The following is a 16,421-nucleotide window of genomic DNA, read 5'->3' as shown; positions in this document are numbered from 1 at the left end:
TTCCGTCATTGTCCGTCTGACACATTGTACATTCTCAATAAACATCCTTTGCATTTTTCCTTGGGAAGGTCATGTCTATAAAATATCTCAGTCCTTCTTGATGTCAGATAAACAAAGCATTCATGAACTGGTTTCCTCTTACTAATTGGAAGGGAGCATTCTCACTTGGGCTTATTTGGGGGCAAAGACTAACCATAGAGCATGCTGTTGTTCCCAGCTAGAGATGCATGCTTCCCTGCCAGGGGACTGGGCTAATCAGATTATTTTCAATTGACAAACTTGGTTTTCCACCTCTAAACCCTTCGTTTATCACCTCTGCTTTATTCACAGGACATGTTCCCGATTTGAGGTGAAACCATGAAGAGAAAATAGAAGAATTAATAATGCTTTTCCGCAACCGCTTCTTGCTGCTGCTGGCCCTGGCTGCGCTGCTGGCCTTTGTGAGCCTCAGCCTGCAGTTCTGTGAGTAAGCCGGGCACCGCAGGTCGTGGGAGGGTAGGGACTTCGTAGGAAGCAAGGAGGCCCCGAAGCCTTGTTTTATAAATGAACAATGAGGTTGAAGACAACGAAGTCTTTCTGTTTTTGGCATTCATGGTAGCCAGTTGCAAGGAGGGATCCTAAACCACGGAGCAGTGTTCTGTGTGCTTTTCTGACTTTTGCATGAACTCCCAAACTGCGCTGGTTATTCCCAAATATTTGTTCAGATTCCCCATATGCAGACACTGAGTGGCCCTGCTTGACTTCTTATGCTGAGCCACACAGAGCAGAGCTGTTTGGCCCTCTGGTTGGGTCCTTGAAAGTTGGGCGTCTGTTTAGCTTTCAGTCAGCCACGGGGCTGGAGTTGTTTGGGGGAGGGTGGGGAGGTTAGGTCACCAGTATCAAACTCGCCCCCCTGGGCAGCAGGGGCTGCACTGGAAATCCCCTGTGACAAGGCAGGAGCACTCTGAGAAAGCCAGGCCATGGGCCTCAGCATGCGGCGTACTCTGCTGAGATTCCTAGGCTCAGGCCAGGCCCCAATTCTGTGCACACCACAGCTTCCCCAAGAGTGGCTGTGTTCAGACACACATCTAGTCCCAGGACCTCCTTAGTGGCAACCCCCCAGTGGTGGCCCATCGTCTTCTGGGAGGCCTTCCCCTCCTGTGGTGCATCTCTGTTTCTTCTGTGCTCAGATCCTGGTGCTCCTTTGCCAAGAGTGTTCTCTTCCTCACTCCCTCTCCTTTCCCTTTCGGCTCTTGCCTCTTCTCCTCCAGGGTCCTTCCACGAACCCTTAAGGGTTTGGTGCTGCTTTTATATACATCAGGATGCCCTGAATCCATGAACCTATTTCCCTTCCTCCGCTTCCTTCCTTCTGCACCCCCTCCCCTTTGTTTTCTTTTTGAAATAGGGTCTTACTCCGTTGCCCAGGCTAGAATGCAGTAGCGTGAGCACAGCTCATTGCACTCGACTTCCCGAGTTTAGGTCATCCTCCCTCCTCAGCTTCCTGGGCAGCTGGGACTGGAGGCATGCACCACCACACTTAGCTAATGTTTCATATTTTTGTAGCGACAGGGTTTCACCTTGTTGTCCAGCCTGGTCTCGAACTCCTGTGCTCAAGTGAGAACATAAGTGTTAGATAAGCATAACTCTGTGCATTACGGATTAGTGACATTTTTTACAGCACAATAATAAGCAACCAATAAAGCAATTAAATAATGGAGCAATTAAACTCCATTTCTACAGAAATGGGGAAATTCCAAAGTCGAAGTCTACTTAGAAGAAGAGTAGTAAGAATGTCGGCCTTCCAAAGTTCTGATATTACAAGGTGTGAACTGCCACTCCTGGGCCCCTCCTTTCACCAACCATGCAGTATTATAATTTTCTTGTGTCTTTTCCTTCTACCAGATTGTCTGCTCACTGAGAGCAAGGACCACATCCTGTTTCTCTCTGTCACTGCCCAGCACATGGTAATATTTCGTAAATGTGCTGAATGCATGAATCTACCATGCCTGCTCTAAAAGCAGATAGACCCTAATTTTCTTTCCTTCTGTTGCTGTGTATTCGAAGCTGAGAAAACATCTATGCAATGCCAGGAATTGTGTTGTTGCTGTCACCTGCCTTCTCTCCATTTAACCACTTCACCCTGATGGGTGGGAGACAAGCAGTTGGCACCCACACCATCCAGGACAGCTGTGTGAGGAGGTGGCGTTTCTGTTGCAGTTTGAGTGATGGAAAGCCGGGCAGGTGGCTGGGTGAGTGGGATGTTGTGAGTGTACAGAGGAGCATGGGGAAGGTTTGGCTCTAGGAGGGGGTGGTTTGAAGAGAAGAGGCTTTGAGGAAATTTCCTTGATCCACTTCCAATTGTGACATATTCCTGTGCACACATCTGGTGCATATGACAGGCTATTTCTAATAGTAAAGAGATCTGAAAATACTCATCCTTCCAGAATTGGAAAAGAGGTCAAAAGAAGGTGGGCATGAGAAGCTTAAAAATATTCCAGATGGCAAATGAGCTGTAAAATAGGAATCCTTTCCAAAAAGTGTGGTAAGGTTTTCAGTAGTTTAATTGTTGTAACTTTTCATTAAAACTTTTCCATCCTTTGGTTGGAGAGGTAGGATGTTACGCTCAGCCCTGATTTTATTTTGAGAGGCGACAGGTTCTGAGACACGAATGTGTGTTACTTGTGTTTGTGGCACTTCTCTTGCATGAGCTGCTTTCCACGTCACTGAATTGGCCTGTGTGTTTTGCTTATATAACTCTTCTGAAAGTACCTTCTGTTTTAGGAAAGCCAATTTTCAGCCATACTTTTTTAAGGGAAATTTTGCAGGGTAAATTAGCCTGGCTGGGTCTGAGCTCTTTCTTCTTGGATACCTTGTTGGAGATTGGAAGGATATTAAGATATGGACGTTCTTACTGCTCTTCTTCTCCTAGGTAAAGTGTAACTTTGAGATTTCCCCATTTCTGTAGAAATGGAGTTTAATTGCTCCATTTATTTAATTGCTTTATTGGTTGCTTATTATTATGCTGTAAGAAACGGCACTAATTCATAACGCACAGATTTACGCTTACATAACACTTATGTTCTTATTCTTATCCTAAAATACATGGACTTTTGTTCTTTACCATTTCTTTTTACTTATTTTTGAAGACCAAATTAGCCCATATGATTATTTAAAGTAACATATTTGAGGCAACCAAGTATAACTTGGTTTTCTCATGCCTTAAGAGTAAGGCTTTGTTGTCTGAAATGATCATATCTTTTATTTGGTCTTGTTCATAGTTTTTTTTTTCTGATGTTTTGAATGTGAAAAAGAAATGGCCCAGGTTACAATTCAAAAATCGGATTGCTTAAATAAGGATCTTCCTCTGAATACAGAAAGTATGTCGTGAACCCACATATATTTATTAAGTGCTTATGTGTGTTTGACATTTTTCTGCACTGTGGGGGTGGAAGTAGTAAGGAATACAGAAGAGATTAAGATACTGTTTATAGCTTCTCAAAATATGTTCATCTTAAATGCTGCTAGTGTCTTGGTATATGGTAATAGTCTTTAATAAAAATAATTCCATTTATGTTTTCAAGTCCTTAGTGTTTTGTGTTTAGTAGGTGAGACATTCTGAATTTCCTGATGTTTGAATTGTAGAAGGGAACAGGCAAGACAGAGAGATTTTTAGTTATTGCAGTTAAAATACATACAAGTGGAAAATAACTTCAAATTAAAAGACTCCTTTAGTGCAACAAGGAAAGACTGTCAGGATGTGAAGACTTAGGACTCATGAGTTATGTTTCTGCTTTTTGTGCTCATTTGTAACCACTCACTCCCCTCCTTGGCCCCTGCTTTTCCCTAATGCTGATTTTATGCTCATTTCTCCATGTTCCGACCAGCATTTCCAAAATGGCAGCGTGACAGGAGCTCGCAGGCTCTAGAGTCGTAGTTTGAATGTCAGCTTCCCTGCTAAGCTATCGTGTGTCCTCTTCCTTATTCTGTAAAATAGAGTTAATTATTGCTGCTTTGCAAGCTTGATGTGAGAACAGAGATGCTATGGGAAAACCCTTGACTCATGGCAGCAGAGCCGACATAAACCTTTTAAGCAATCCAGTGGAGTTTCATCATAGTGTACCATCGTCAGAAACCAGGGCTCCTGGTGTTCTGGAAGTTGCCAGAGCTTATGTTACTTCAGCCACTTGATGGGGAAAGCTTTTGAAATATATCACACATGTATTTGTTTTTAAGCAAAGTGCATTGGCCATGATGGGGTTAATTTATACTGAGTACATGGCACCCATATCTGGGGTTTTCCTCTTGGGCAAGCCCCCGACTGGCCAAAGCAGGTTCAGAGGCAATGCTGAGGGTGAACTGGGGATTCAGATTCCCCGTGGAAACAGAGGAAAAGTGGAGGGCTAACCTGCAAAAATGAGTAAGGGTTGTTGTCATTTTCGGAAGGGCCCTCTCTGCAAGAGGAGGTGAACATGGAGAGACATTTCAGTTAAGCATATGGTAGAACTTCCTGAAAATCAGTGCCATGCAGAGGTGGAATGGATAGTGTGCTATCCATCAGTGGAGTCTGCAAGCTGTGGAGGGCTGCTCTTTGAAGAGCAGCGTATTGGACAGGTCATTGAGTCTGATCCCATTTAAAGTCTCATTAAACTCTGAGGCTTTCTGAATGTTATCTTTTCTTATTGATCCAGTGCCATGAGTATGTGATATTTTGTTCTTTAACGACTGTGCTTTAGTTTCCACTGTGTGTTAGGCCCCGGGCTGAGAGTTTAATCCCTCAAGGGCCCCAGGGAGCTGTCTGTCCAGTGGAGAAGAATCACAAGTAGACACCCTGGAATACCGGATGCTGTGTGCTAGGAAAGGTGAGAGACAGCAGCACAGTGGGGTCGGGAAGAACGTGGGCTCTAGAGCCAGCATGCCTGGATTGAATCCCTGTCCTGCCACGTGTGACCTCAGGAAACTTATTTACCCACTCTGTGCCAGATGGGACAATGATAGTTCCCATTTCATAGGGTTGCCAAAGGATTCAGCAAGCTAATATTTATAAAACACCTGGAACAGTACCTGGCACCTAGTAATCACTACGTATATGTTTGTTAAATCAAATAAATTCGAGATTGTTTATGGAAGGGTAGTATGAGAGACTAGAGCACAGGAACCCAATCCAGCTTGGAGTCAGGGAAGACCCCCCCCTAAAAGAGATGGCATCTGAATTCATCCTTTAAGGAAGGCACGAGTGGTCAAGGAGGCAGCTGAGTACAAGTGCTCCTGGCCAAATGTGCAAAGGAAGAGTGAGAGAGAGCAGGCCCAGGTGAGTCACCTGTAGGTAGCTTTGAAATTGGAATGAAGTCTGGGACCTACCTCCTATCACTGCACTATATCCTGAAGGCTGTGAGGAGCCGCTGAAGCAGGGAAGACACCGTCAGATTTCTGTCTTGGAAAGACTGCAGTCCAGCACGGTGTTTTCCAAAGCACGTTCATCAGAATCACCTGGGAAGCTTGTCAAAATTCGTGTTCTCAAACCAAAAAAAGCACATTTTGTGCCCTTCCTTATAGAATCAGAATCTTGGCAATAGTGGAATCCAGAAATCTCCATCTTTAACAAGCTCTCTGGGTGAGTCTAATGCACACAAAATCTAAGCACTCCAGAGGCTGGTGAAAAGGTGATGCTGGGAGGCACCTCAGAGACTGTTGCGCTCATCTAGTAATAAGCTGAGGGTGGCCCCGATGAAGGCATTGACCCTGAAAGGAAGAAGCAAAGCCAAGAGACGTCATGCTAGTGCTGTGGGACTCTATAACTAATTGGGTGGTGTCATGGAGCCAGGATGATGCGGAATGGGGGACTCTGTCACAGCACCCAGGAGTCCAGCTTGGGTAGTTCAGTAGATACTTTTCATGCATGCCTTCATTCACATAACTGTCTCATCTCCTTCTGGGATAAGTCTGCCAAAGATGGAAGTAAATTCTTACAACACAGACTGGGAGGTCAACCATGCAGGGTTGGTGGCTCCCTGGGTCCGAAGAGAGAGGCCACAGGAAAGTGCTCCGAGCAAGAAGGGAAGTGCGACCGGGCCCAGGTAGCAGGACAGGTGGGGGCAGAGCAGGAAGGAGACCAGGCTGGGAGGAGTCATTGAAGGGCATGGATGTCACTGGAGGTACCCAGCAGGCCCCGTGGATGCAGTGTCCTGCCCAAGAGTGGACCTCAGGGTCTGAGACCTATGGAAGACCCTGTCAGAAGCCACCATTTGGGGACTTTGTATTCCCTCTGGTGCAACCCTGGTTTCCAGAGGACCAGGGCTCCTTGGAGCATGTGGAAGCTGCTCCAGGCCAACAGCCTGTGAACTTGTTTTGTTTGGCCCAACCCGTTTTTAGATTTTTAAATTTATTTACCAATGTTTTAAAACTAGGCAATTTCACATAAACTTCTAGCCCCTCTTTGAAAAACCTGACTCTCCAGCAACCTGGCCCATAGTGCATTGCAGAGACCGCTAGCAGGAGCCGGGCAGCTGAGTCAGGGCTGCCTCCCTGGGCAGGGGGGGGGGGTGTGCTCTCCTGGTCGCCACAGCGCCCACCTGCCTAGTCCCTGTCAGCTCCTGAATTTGTGCCCTGTGGTGCAGACAGAGGAGAGAGCCAGAGAGGAAAATCTGGGCAGACAGAGGAAGAGGGGCCACGAAGGAGACAGAACAGCAACAGCCGGGAAGGGCGGGGGGCCTCAAGACAGGAGCGGTCTGGAAGCCCGGGTTAGAAGTTCTCAGGTGGGCAGCTGAGGAGGCCCCGCTTAGCCAGCTGTGTGTGAGAGAGAGCAGGGGCGGGGGCAAGAGCATGCATGTGTTTTCTATAGATTCCCTGGGAACTCCCCTACCTGCAGAGCTATCATGTTTCCTCTGACCCTGATCTCCTGTCTCCCCTCCCTTTTTCTGTGCTACTTCCGGTCTGATACCTGCTAAGAAAGAAAATAACAATGCTTGATAGAACAGTGTGTACATTGACATAGAACGGCCTCTGAGTAGGTAAGCGACTAGCCCTCAGGTACTAGGGTGCTGCGACACCTTCCTCCGTGGCTCAGACGCTCGTGTCCTCAGTCCTGCTCACTCTTGTAGACGGCCATCAGCATTTGTGGTTTCAACTCTGCAGGGACCCCTGAGGTCTGTAGTACATGGTAATAGTGATTCTGCTGAGGCACACATGTGGATGAAAGTAGTGGAAAGTGAGCTGCTCAGCCGTGAGGAAGCCAGGTCCTGCCACGCAGCCAGGAGATGTGGCCACCCCTGCTCTTTGTCCTGTGTAGGTTCAATGGAGAAAAGCCATAGAATGGTATGTTTGAATCCGGAGATTCATGAAATCTTAGTGTGCTTCATGGAAAGGGTTTGGGGATATGCAAGCCCTTAGGATGCCCAGAGTCTAACACATTGTGTCCTCTATTCTAAAAGTCCCAATGCGCTTCCTCCTGGGCTTTTATTTTGTTGAGCTGGAGACAAAAAGTGTGAGAAACTGAAAATCAAGGTTTACATTTTTAACCTAAGAATTCTGTCATATCACCATCTCATCATTGTGACCAAAGTTTTCAATTTTGTATTTTTTATTAATTTTGGTCCTTTTCTTAAAGATTTTACTTTCTGTTTGATTTCTAAGAGTTTTAATTTGCTCATTCTCAGAATGCTTTACGTCCAGCTGCCACATAAAGTTAAATATCTGCGGGTGAAAAAAGAACTGCCATAGATGAGTGACAAAATTACATCTGACAAATTAGCTATTGTCACAGTTTCTTAAACTCGTGTTGTAGATGCATTGGAAGTGGGAGGTGAGAGTGTCATGTAGCAGATTCTTCTGCAAGCTGAGTATGGACACATTTATGTCTGTGGGTCATTTCTAGTTTTCTTTCAGGGTGTAACTAGATAAGGACCTCCTTCTCTCCTTCCCTTCCTCCCTCCATTCTTCCCTCCTTCCTTCCTTTTCTCTTTCCTTTCCTCCCTCCCTTCTTACTTCTTAGTTACTAATCTTAAAGAAGTTCTAGCCGGCCGGGCGCGGTGGCTCAAGCCTGTAATCCCAGCACTTTGGGAGGCCGAGGCGGGCGGATCACAAGGTCAAGACATCGAGACCATCCTGGTCAACATGGTGAAACCCCGTCTCTACTAAAAATACAAAAAAATCAACTGGGCATGGTGGTGCGTGCCTGTAATCCCAGCTACTCAGGAGGCTGAGGCAGGAGAATTGCCTGAACCCGGGAGGCGGAGGTTGCGTTGAGCCGAGATCGTGCCATTGCACTCCAGCCTGGGTAACAAGAGCGAAACTCCGTCTCAAAAAAAAAAAAAAAAAAAAAAAAAAAAAAAAAAAAAAGTTCTAGCCAATGATTAGATGAGGTGATAGAGATATCTGTTTAAAGATGTTTACTGCCTCACCATTTATAATAAGAAACAAAGGAGAAGGCAACTGACGTGTACAACAGCAACTTCTCCATTACCTTGTGATCACATAGACCTGTCTCTGTTGACTTGGAAGGCTGTGCATAATATATTAAACTAAAAAAAATATGGTACCTTTATGGGTGGCGGGGAGAGAGAAAGTGTGCATGTGTGTGTGTGTGTGTGCGTGCACGCGTGTGTGTGTCTTGCGTTTGTGTGTGTCTTGAGTCAGTAGGAGCCAATACTAAATAGAAAGCATCAGTAAAAGTATTCAGTGAATTCAGGAGAGTGCCTGTAGATCTCCAAGACCCACTGAAGAGATGAACGGAATAGAAAGCTGCAGGATTCACGGCTGTATCCACTGCAGGGAGAGCGTGAGGCCAGCTGGAGCCTCACAAGCAGAGTGTGTGCCCGAGGAGCCAAGCTGCCCAGCGCAGGCCCCACTCACTCCCTGTTGTCTTGGCAACAGGGCTCTGGCCCCATGCTGATGACATTTAAAAGGAGGAAGTCCACCTTGAAGTGCTGATCAGAGGCAGAGCCCTGTCATATACTAGCAGCCCCACCTTGTGAGAGGGAAGAAAGAGGCTGATCTAAAAGAGGCTGCCAAGGGCAGAATCTGCATCCTGTCCATGAGGGTGAAATAAGGTGGGCACCTGGGAGAGAGCTTTGCGACTGACTCACCATCCTGCCCTCCCCACCATCCTGCCCTCCCCACCGTCCTGCTCTCCTGCCAGTGTGGGTGCCACACAGACTGCAGATGTGCTCTGTGCCTCAGAGCCACAGTTCAGGGGTCAGCTCGGGTGGGAGGGGATGGAGAGGTGGCTGGGATGCATGACGCCTCTTTAGGATTTATCTGGCTGGAGCTTCAGCATCACCTCTTGCCTCTCTTTGCCCTTCTCTTTTCCCCATGTCATCTGAGGGGCTGGACTCCACTGGCCAGGGGTCTGCCCCTCCCCACCAACCCTAGGTATCCACCAGAGGGTAGGGCAGCTCTTGTGGGATGTCCAGATGCCTGAGAGTGCAGGCCCCACCCTGGGCCACATTCTTTCCTTGAGGTGCCTCCCCAAGGATATAGCCAGATGTCTCTTTTGAGCCTTTACACAGAAGGCAGATGACCCACCCACCTTCAAGGACACCTTGCTGGTTTGGTGGCCTCAGTGGGGCACAGACCTTTGAGACACAGGAAACTTACTTGCTCCTCTTGGGGAGAGAGAACAATGTCCTTGGGCCTGAGTGACAGTCCGTCAGCATTCCCACCAGAGCAGGGACAGAAGCACATGCGTAGCTTCTGGCAGGGCGCACAGCTACTCAAATACACCGAAATATTCCTTGTAGAGTTCTCTGGGTAGTAGGATTTATGGGTGATAAATCCTTTTCTTTTTATACTTTAGTGTTGAATGACTATTTTAGGATGAACTCATGTTTATATGAAATCTAAAGATCCCTTTTCATTTTGAAAAAAGAAAATGTGTTCATCTCTTCTTGAGCGTTGAAATTGACAACCTGTTCTCAGCCCGAACCCATGGACTTCTCCGTTGTCCCATGGAGTTTCAGGGGTCTTATAAACGCCCAGAAGTCAAATTGAAAAGACTGTTTGAGGTACTCTTTCAGGGATGAGGATCAGTAGTTTTTATCAGATTCTCAAAGATGAGGATCATAACCTTCCTGACCCAAGAAGGTTAAGGAGACAGGTTCTTTTCATGGTTCTTTTTGGAGGCATGGACATCTCTTATGTCTAGTTTCTGTCTTGCTTTGGAGTCTGGTGTTTGCATCATCTAATCCAGGTGTCCCCAAACTACGGCCCGCGGGCCGCATGCGGCCCCCTGAGGCCATTTATCTGGCCCCCTGCCGCACTTCAGGAAGGGGCACCTCTTTCATTGGTGGTCCGTGAGAGGAGCACAGTATGTGGAGGCCCTCCAACGGTCTGAGGGACAGTGAACTGGCCCCCTGTGTAAAAGTTTGGGGACGCCTGATCTAATCCAATGGCCCTGTTAAGGTAAGACCAGTTACCAGCAGCTCCCAGAAGAGTGTGGCATTTCCTGACCCCTCTGAGAGGCTGCAACTGGAGTTCAAGCTTAGCCCGAGCAGTAGGTGGACTTAGGTTTCAGAGGCAAATGTCAGTGGAAGGGGTCAGGCAGGGAGGAGATAGAGCTTGCAAACAGCCCAGGGAGCAGAGCTCCATCCTGATAGGATATGCCCAGCCCCAAACTCTGCTGGAGTTCTCCAGCTCCCTGAATGCTACCAGGCATATCAGAAGTACTTAATAAATTCTGACCTAATGTGGTTCACCATGAGGCAACATCAAGAATGAGAAAAACAAGAAAGCCACGTATTGTGGCTCGAAGTGGATAGATCAAAATGGGAAAAGCAGATTCAACTGTTTGATCAGTCTTGTTTGTGTAAAACCAAGTGTCTCAAAGTCTACAAATGTGGGCTTGACTTTTCCCATTTCACCTGTATAACATGATTCCCACTCCAGCCTTTAAATGCAGATGATGAGAGGCAGATAACAAGTGTGGGCTCTTCGTTGTGGTTCTGGTTTTCATTTGACAGTTACAATGCACTTTTAAAATTCAGTACAGAGTAGAGACAGGGTGGGCATTTAAGATAATTTAGTGGGTTGATGAGTGCTAAGGGAATTGTGGGAATCACAGACCAAATCATTATTCCTTGGCAGACCTGTGAAGGAGAGAGAATTCAAGGGTCTTTTGGATTATTCGGGGGAGGAAATTGGAGAAATTAGGTGGCAGGACTCGGGGTGTTTAGCCTATGAGGAGGCGCTATCTTGGATAAGCTGAATGTATTTAAGGGAGTCAGAAAAGCTGTTAAAATTGGGGTGGCCAAGAGGGGAAAGGAGATTGGCTGGTTGTGCTTTTGTGAAGGGGAGGACACAGAGGTTCAATATCCCTTCCAGATCCCAAGTTGAAGGGAGTGCTTTTTAAGAGCCTGCAGGAATAATCACATCCAGGGGATAGGTATAGAAAACACCATTCATTCATTCATTCATTCATTTATAAGACAGGGTCTCATTCTGTCAGCCAGGCTGGAATGCAGTGGTGTGATCAGGGCTCACTACAGCTCTGAACTCCTGGGCTCAAGCAATCCTCCTGCCTCAGTCTCCCGAGTACCTGGAACTATAGGCGTGCGCCACCATGTCCTGCTCACTTTTTAAAAATTGAAAATAGCATTTCTTGATCCCTTACCAGAATCCATTCACAGGTGGTATATCATCATCATCGTCACTGTCACCCTGATCTGTAGGTATCATCACCTTCATTTGACAGATGAAGGAAATGAGGCACAGAGAGGCAGAGATACTTGCCCCCAGTCACACAGCTAGAACATAACAGAGCCAGGACATGAACTCACATCCTTCTAATAGGGTAGCTCATTTGCAGTCCCTAGCCCCAGGCTACTTCCCAGCATTCAGAACCATGGCAGCAGGGGCAACTGAGGACAGACTTCAGTGGAGTTCCAAGGAGGAAGTGACTATAGTCCCCTAAGGAAGTGACTGGCCCAGTGTTGAGGTCACACCCTGGAGCCCAGTGTTGAAGACACACCCTGGAGCTAGGAAGGTAGAAAATAGATGATGGAGCTGGACCTTGGCTCCAAGAGGTTCCTTGCTGGTATAGTCAGTGGGGTGACTTATGTGGCAGCTGAGCCCAGAGCATGGAGACAGAGCTGAGCCAACACTTCAGCCTCATCGTGCTCACATTTACTGGGAAGCTCTGGATCCCTGACACCCAACTGTAATCTGCCAGGTGTCTGTGTAACCAGAAGAAGGCTGAAAGCCAAATCACACAAGCAGGGGGATGGTGGGAAGGAGGGGTTTGGAAGCCACCTGACTCCCACTACAAAAGTGTCTTCCACGTGGGACAGCCTGTCTTTCGTGGAAGGGACGCTTATTGGCACAGCTGCCTAGAGTCAGGTCCCCATCCCTGAGCTAGTTAGCAAGGCAGGGACAGGGTCCTGGAGGAGCAACGTGACAGCCTCTACTGGGCCATGGGGTTGGCATGAGAAGGGAAGCTGCTCCCAAAGGAGGATGGGTCTGTCTCCGCAGAATGAGGTAGGGAGAAATGAGCTGATCCAGGGATGGGCCCTTCACTGTGCTCCATTAAAGTCAGTTCCAAGGTACCTGTGAGGTGCTTGCATACAGCAATTTCCTAAGGCAAGAAGAAGGCCACGTACGCAGGTAGATTCCTGTCCTCAGCCCTATTCCAGGGCCTTGGTATAGGGAGGAGACCTGGAGATCAGGACTGTTGGCTTGGCAACCTCAGGGAAAGAAACTGGTGTGTCCTTGTGCAAGTCAAAGTAACTCCCAGATAATGAGCTGGCAGCAAATGCTCAGCTGTAACTTTATCTGCTGCCCCTATGGGTTGTTGAGTTTCAGGGATAACTAAGGTGGCCTGAGGTTCAAAGGCCAGGCAGGGGCTTACAGCCTAGAAACCTGTGCTGTTGTGATCTGACTCCGACCCTGGACTTTTCTCTCCTTTTTTCTATTCCATGGGGACCATCAATGGAATAAACGAAACTTAAAATGTGCAAATCATCATTAGATGAAACATCTCTCTCCAGAAAAGTTTCTAGTGTTGGCTGCTAAGCCAAGTCTAGTTGATTAGGTCCTGTTTTGCTTAAGGCTGTTATTGACCACTCCTGGTGTGTTAGTCAGGACACTCTAGAGGGACAGAACTAATGGAATAGATAAACATATAAAGGGGAGTTTATTGAATATTAACTCACCTGATTACAAGGTCCCACAATAGGCTGTCTGCAGGCTGAGGAGCAAGGAGAGCCAGTCCGAGTACCAAAGCTGAAGAACTTGGAGTCCGGTGTTTAAGGGCGGGACGCATCCAGTGTGGGAGAACGACACAGGCTGGGAGGCTAAGCCAGTCTCTCTCCACATTTTTCTGCCTACTTCTTATTCTAGCCACCCTGGCAACTGATCAGATTGTGCCCACCCAGATTAAGGGTGGGTCTGCCTTTCCCAGCCCACTGACTCAAATGTTAGTCTACTTGGGCAACACCCTCACAGACACACCCAAGATCAATACTTTGTATTCTTTAATCCAATCAAGTTGACCCTCAGTCTTAACCACGTTTGGTAACTTCCCAATATTTCCTTTATATCCACATCTTCACTGCATCATTTCCATACCGGTACCCCCCAGCCAGCAACCAGGGAGTGCAGGGGGCCCCATGACTGAGAAGGCTGTTTTCTCCCTATGATCCATGTGCTCTCTCCTCCCCTTTTCTTATTTAATGTTTAGCTGTTCCCCACAACTAGATTGTAAACCCAATGAGGGCAGAGACCTTGTCTGTCTTATTCCTTGAAGAATCCCCAGCAAGTGCTCCATGAATGTTGGATGGCTGGATGGAAAATGCATAAATACTGAGCTTAAGGGGTGAGCAGGCCTGGGCTTACAGGCTGTGGGACCTTGGCTAACTCCCTTGACCTGCCTCTGCCTAAGGTCTACTGTCTGACTGATGGTTACTCTTCCTAGGTTGAGATCCAAAGCTGGGAAAAGCAGAAAGAGGGTCAGTTTGGCTTGCATCCTAGCCATAGCTATGGGAATGTTTGCTAGTAATGCACACGGAGTCATCACTGTGCATTTGGGAGACGGGGACGGGAAGGGTGGAGGGGAGGGAGCCTGCATGGGATAGCATCTGGTTGTTTTACTCATGATTCTAACAAGTTTGTTGGTTGCTTTTGAGAGGTCCCAAGGAGATGCTCTAGAGGTCATGTTCTCTGCCATTTCTTTGAAATTGAAAAAATTCAATTCAATTTTTACACGTGAGGGTTATAGCTGTGTGAACAGGATGAAAGTGATGGTAGATGAGATGAGCAGAGAAAGCCACCATAAATGAGAGGCTCATTTCCAGAGGTGGCTTACGGAAATTTGTCCTCCAACTCAGTAATCACACCACAGAGATATTGCATGCCCGTTGGTACAGAGTTAATTATCAATAAAAGATATCTCATATCCTGTTATTCAGGTTGGTTCTGGTGGCACACTGGCCCCAGGGCACTCATTTAGATTCATGGGGTTTCCCACCTACATAATGAAACTCATTATCCTTCCATCTATTTATCTGCCCATTATTCATTCTGTTGCCCCCACAGCCTCTTTCTCTTGCCCTGTGACATCTGAGCTGCTATCATCTGCTTGGGGTCAGCAGCATTTCGGATTGTCTTCAGGCACTGGGGGTGCCTGGACAAAGCCTGCTGAGATGAGCAGTGTCCTGGAGCTGTGTCTGCCCCCAGCCCCTGAGTCTGTCTCTCAGCTCTTTTCAACTAGATGATCAGGGCAAGCCTCAAGAGCTGATGCGGTGAGAAGCACAGCACCAGGGCAGAGGCAGCCTGCAGCCTGGGGTCCGCTCCTCCAGGCCCATTCCCAACCTTCCTCCCAGAGTGCAGCTCTGCCCATCAGCCCTGCTGAGGTCAACCTGACCAGGCCTTACAAGACCCAGGACATGTCCTGAGCCAGCTTGCTGACTCTCATCTGCCGTGTTTGGCTGTGCTTCACAGGTTCCGCTCTGCTCTTCCCCTCTTCCCCTCCATGTAGCCAGCTGCGTCAGCCTTTCAGACCCAGATGGGTGTCTCCTCTGGGAGGTCTGTCTTGGATGCCTCTCACCGCAGACTGATTTGGTAACCCTCAGCGCTCCACATGAGGAGTCAATGAGATATTTCATCAAAAGCATGGAGCGCGGTGTCTGGCTCAGTTCAGCAGGTATTTTTGGATGACCTGTCTTCTGTCAGTCAGCAGGGGATATAAATGTGAAAGAGGCACAGCCCCAGCCCTTGGGATGGCAAGGTGACAAACTGGGATTCTGCTTTGCATGTACTGTGGTGTGATGATGGCAGTAGGTACTGAGTAGGCTCACAGAAGGGGCATATGGGAACTGTCTGGGGATTCGGGGTGGGCTTCCTGGAGGAGGTGACCCCTAGTATCAATTACAGTGTTGGCCGAATTTGGGGAGCAGAGAGTGAGGGTAGAGTTGCAAGCAAACAGAGGAGCAGGGGTGAGAAACATCCTGTGCGGTGGGGTGGCTCAGAGCAGCTCAGAACAGTGAGAATCAACTTGGGGTTGGAGGTCAAGTTGGAGCTGGGGAGACTTCTCACAGCTTCCATGCATCAGGACCTGTTTGAATGCCTAGTATTGGGAGGGCGCCTTGTGGATTGATGCTATGTGCTAGAGACTCAGGGAGGAACAAATAGTACAGGACGATCTGAACTAGTGGATAAGGTTGACGGGCCCGGATGCCAGAGGAAACAGCAGATAAAATCTTTCTAGATGAAAAGTCTTATTCTGATCTTTGTCTGTGGTTTTCAAACCACTGCTTCTTTGGGTCATGGGTGAGTCATTTGCACCCAGCCACCATGGTTCCCAAGTGGCAGCCACAGCAAGCCTCCCCCTGGATGCTTACAGATGAACTAGCAAACTCTAGGCACTCTAGGACACTCATGGCCCTCACCTGTGCCCCTCCATTTCTGTGTCACTCATATTACCCTGTCTCCTTAACTGCTCCTCTTCCTGGCCCAGACTCCAGAGGAGTGTGCCACAGGAATGGCCAAGGGGCCAGGACTTAGCAGATTTCATAAAAGAACAGAGTCAAAGACTGAGGGGTGCCACCAGCCAGAAGGGCCAGGTCACTAAGAGATGGCCTTAGCACTTTTCTATATTGCTACGCTGTTGTGCTAATACCCCTGTCGTGAATTCTCTCTGAACACCTGGGCTGTGTGTTAACCATCCTAGCACCTTCCAGCTACTGGAAAGAAAGCGGCCCTAGGAGCAACCAAGCTCTGATGCTGGGTGGGCGAATCACCAGTTCTGTAGCTCTATGATTGTTGTTTTGGTAACAAAAGTGATGAAGGAAAATATGTAAAAAAGAAAAACACACCTGGCCAAGATAAAAATATAGAAATATATATTTCTACACATACAGAATACATTAATATGTGCTTACCATAAATATACAGTCATGCACTACATGACTTCCATCAACCACAACACACATATGACAATGGTGCCCTATTATACTGTA

General features: G+C 47.6%; 1 protein-coding gene across 7 annotated transcripts in view; it reads left to right on the top strand.

The window, feature by feature from the left end:
- PXYLP1 (2-phosphoxylose phosphatase 1) overlaps positions 1-16,421 on the top strand; it is a 62,197-nt gene that overhangs the window by 28,299 nt on the left and 17,477 nt on the right. For 5 of the 7 annotated variants that reach the window (XM_039462012.2, XM_074405830.1, XM_074405831.1 and 2 more), the window contains one exon: positions 331-462. In XM_039462012.2, the coding sequence (XP_039317946.1) occupies positions 384-462 (79 nt within the window). In that variant the 5' untranslated portion in view covers positions 331-383. Of the gene's footprint in view, positions 1-330; positions 463-492; positions 4,839-16,421 lie in introns of those variants that run through there. The other 2 variants (XM_010330423.2, XM_074405833.1) reach the window with 2 other exon arrangements.

This window comes from Saimiri boliviensis, chromosome 9, assembly GCF_048565385.1.
Source record: "Saimiri boliviensis isolate mSaiBol1 chromosome 9, mSaiBol1.pri, whole genome shotgun sequence".
In the NCBI taxonomy this organism is placed as follows: domain Eukaryota; kingdom Metazoa; phylum Chordata; class Mammalia; order Primates; family Cebidae; genus Saimiri; species Saimiri boliviensis.
This window is presented reverse-complemented; position numbering and strand designations above follow the sequence as displayed.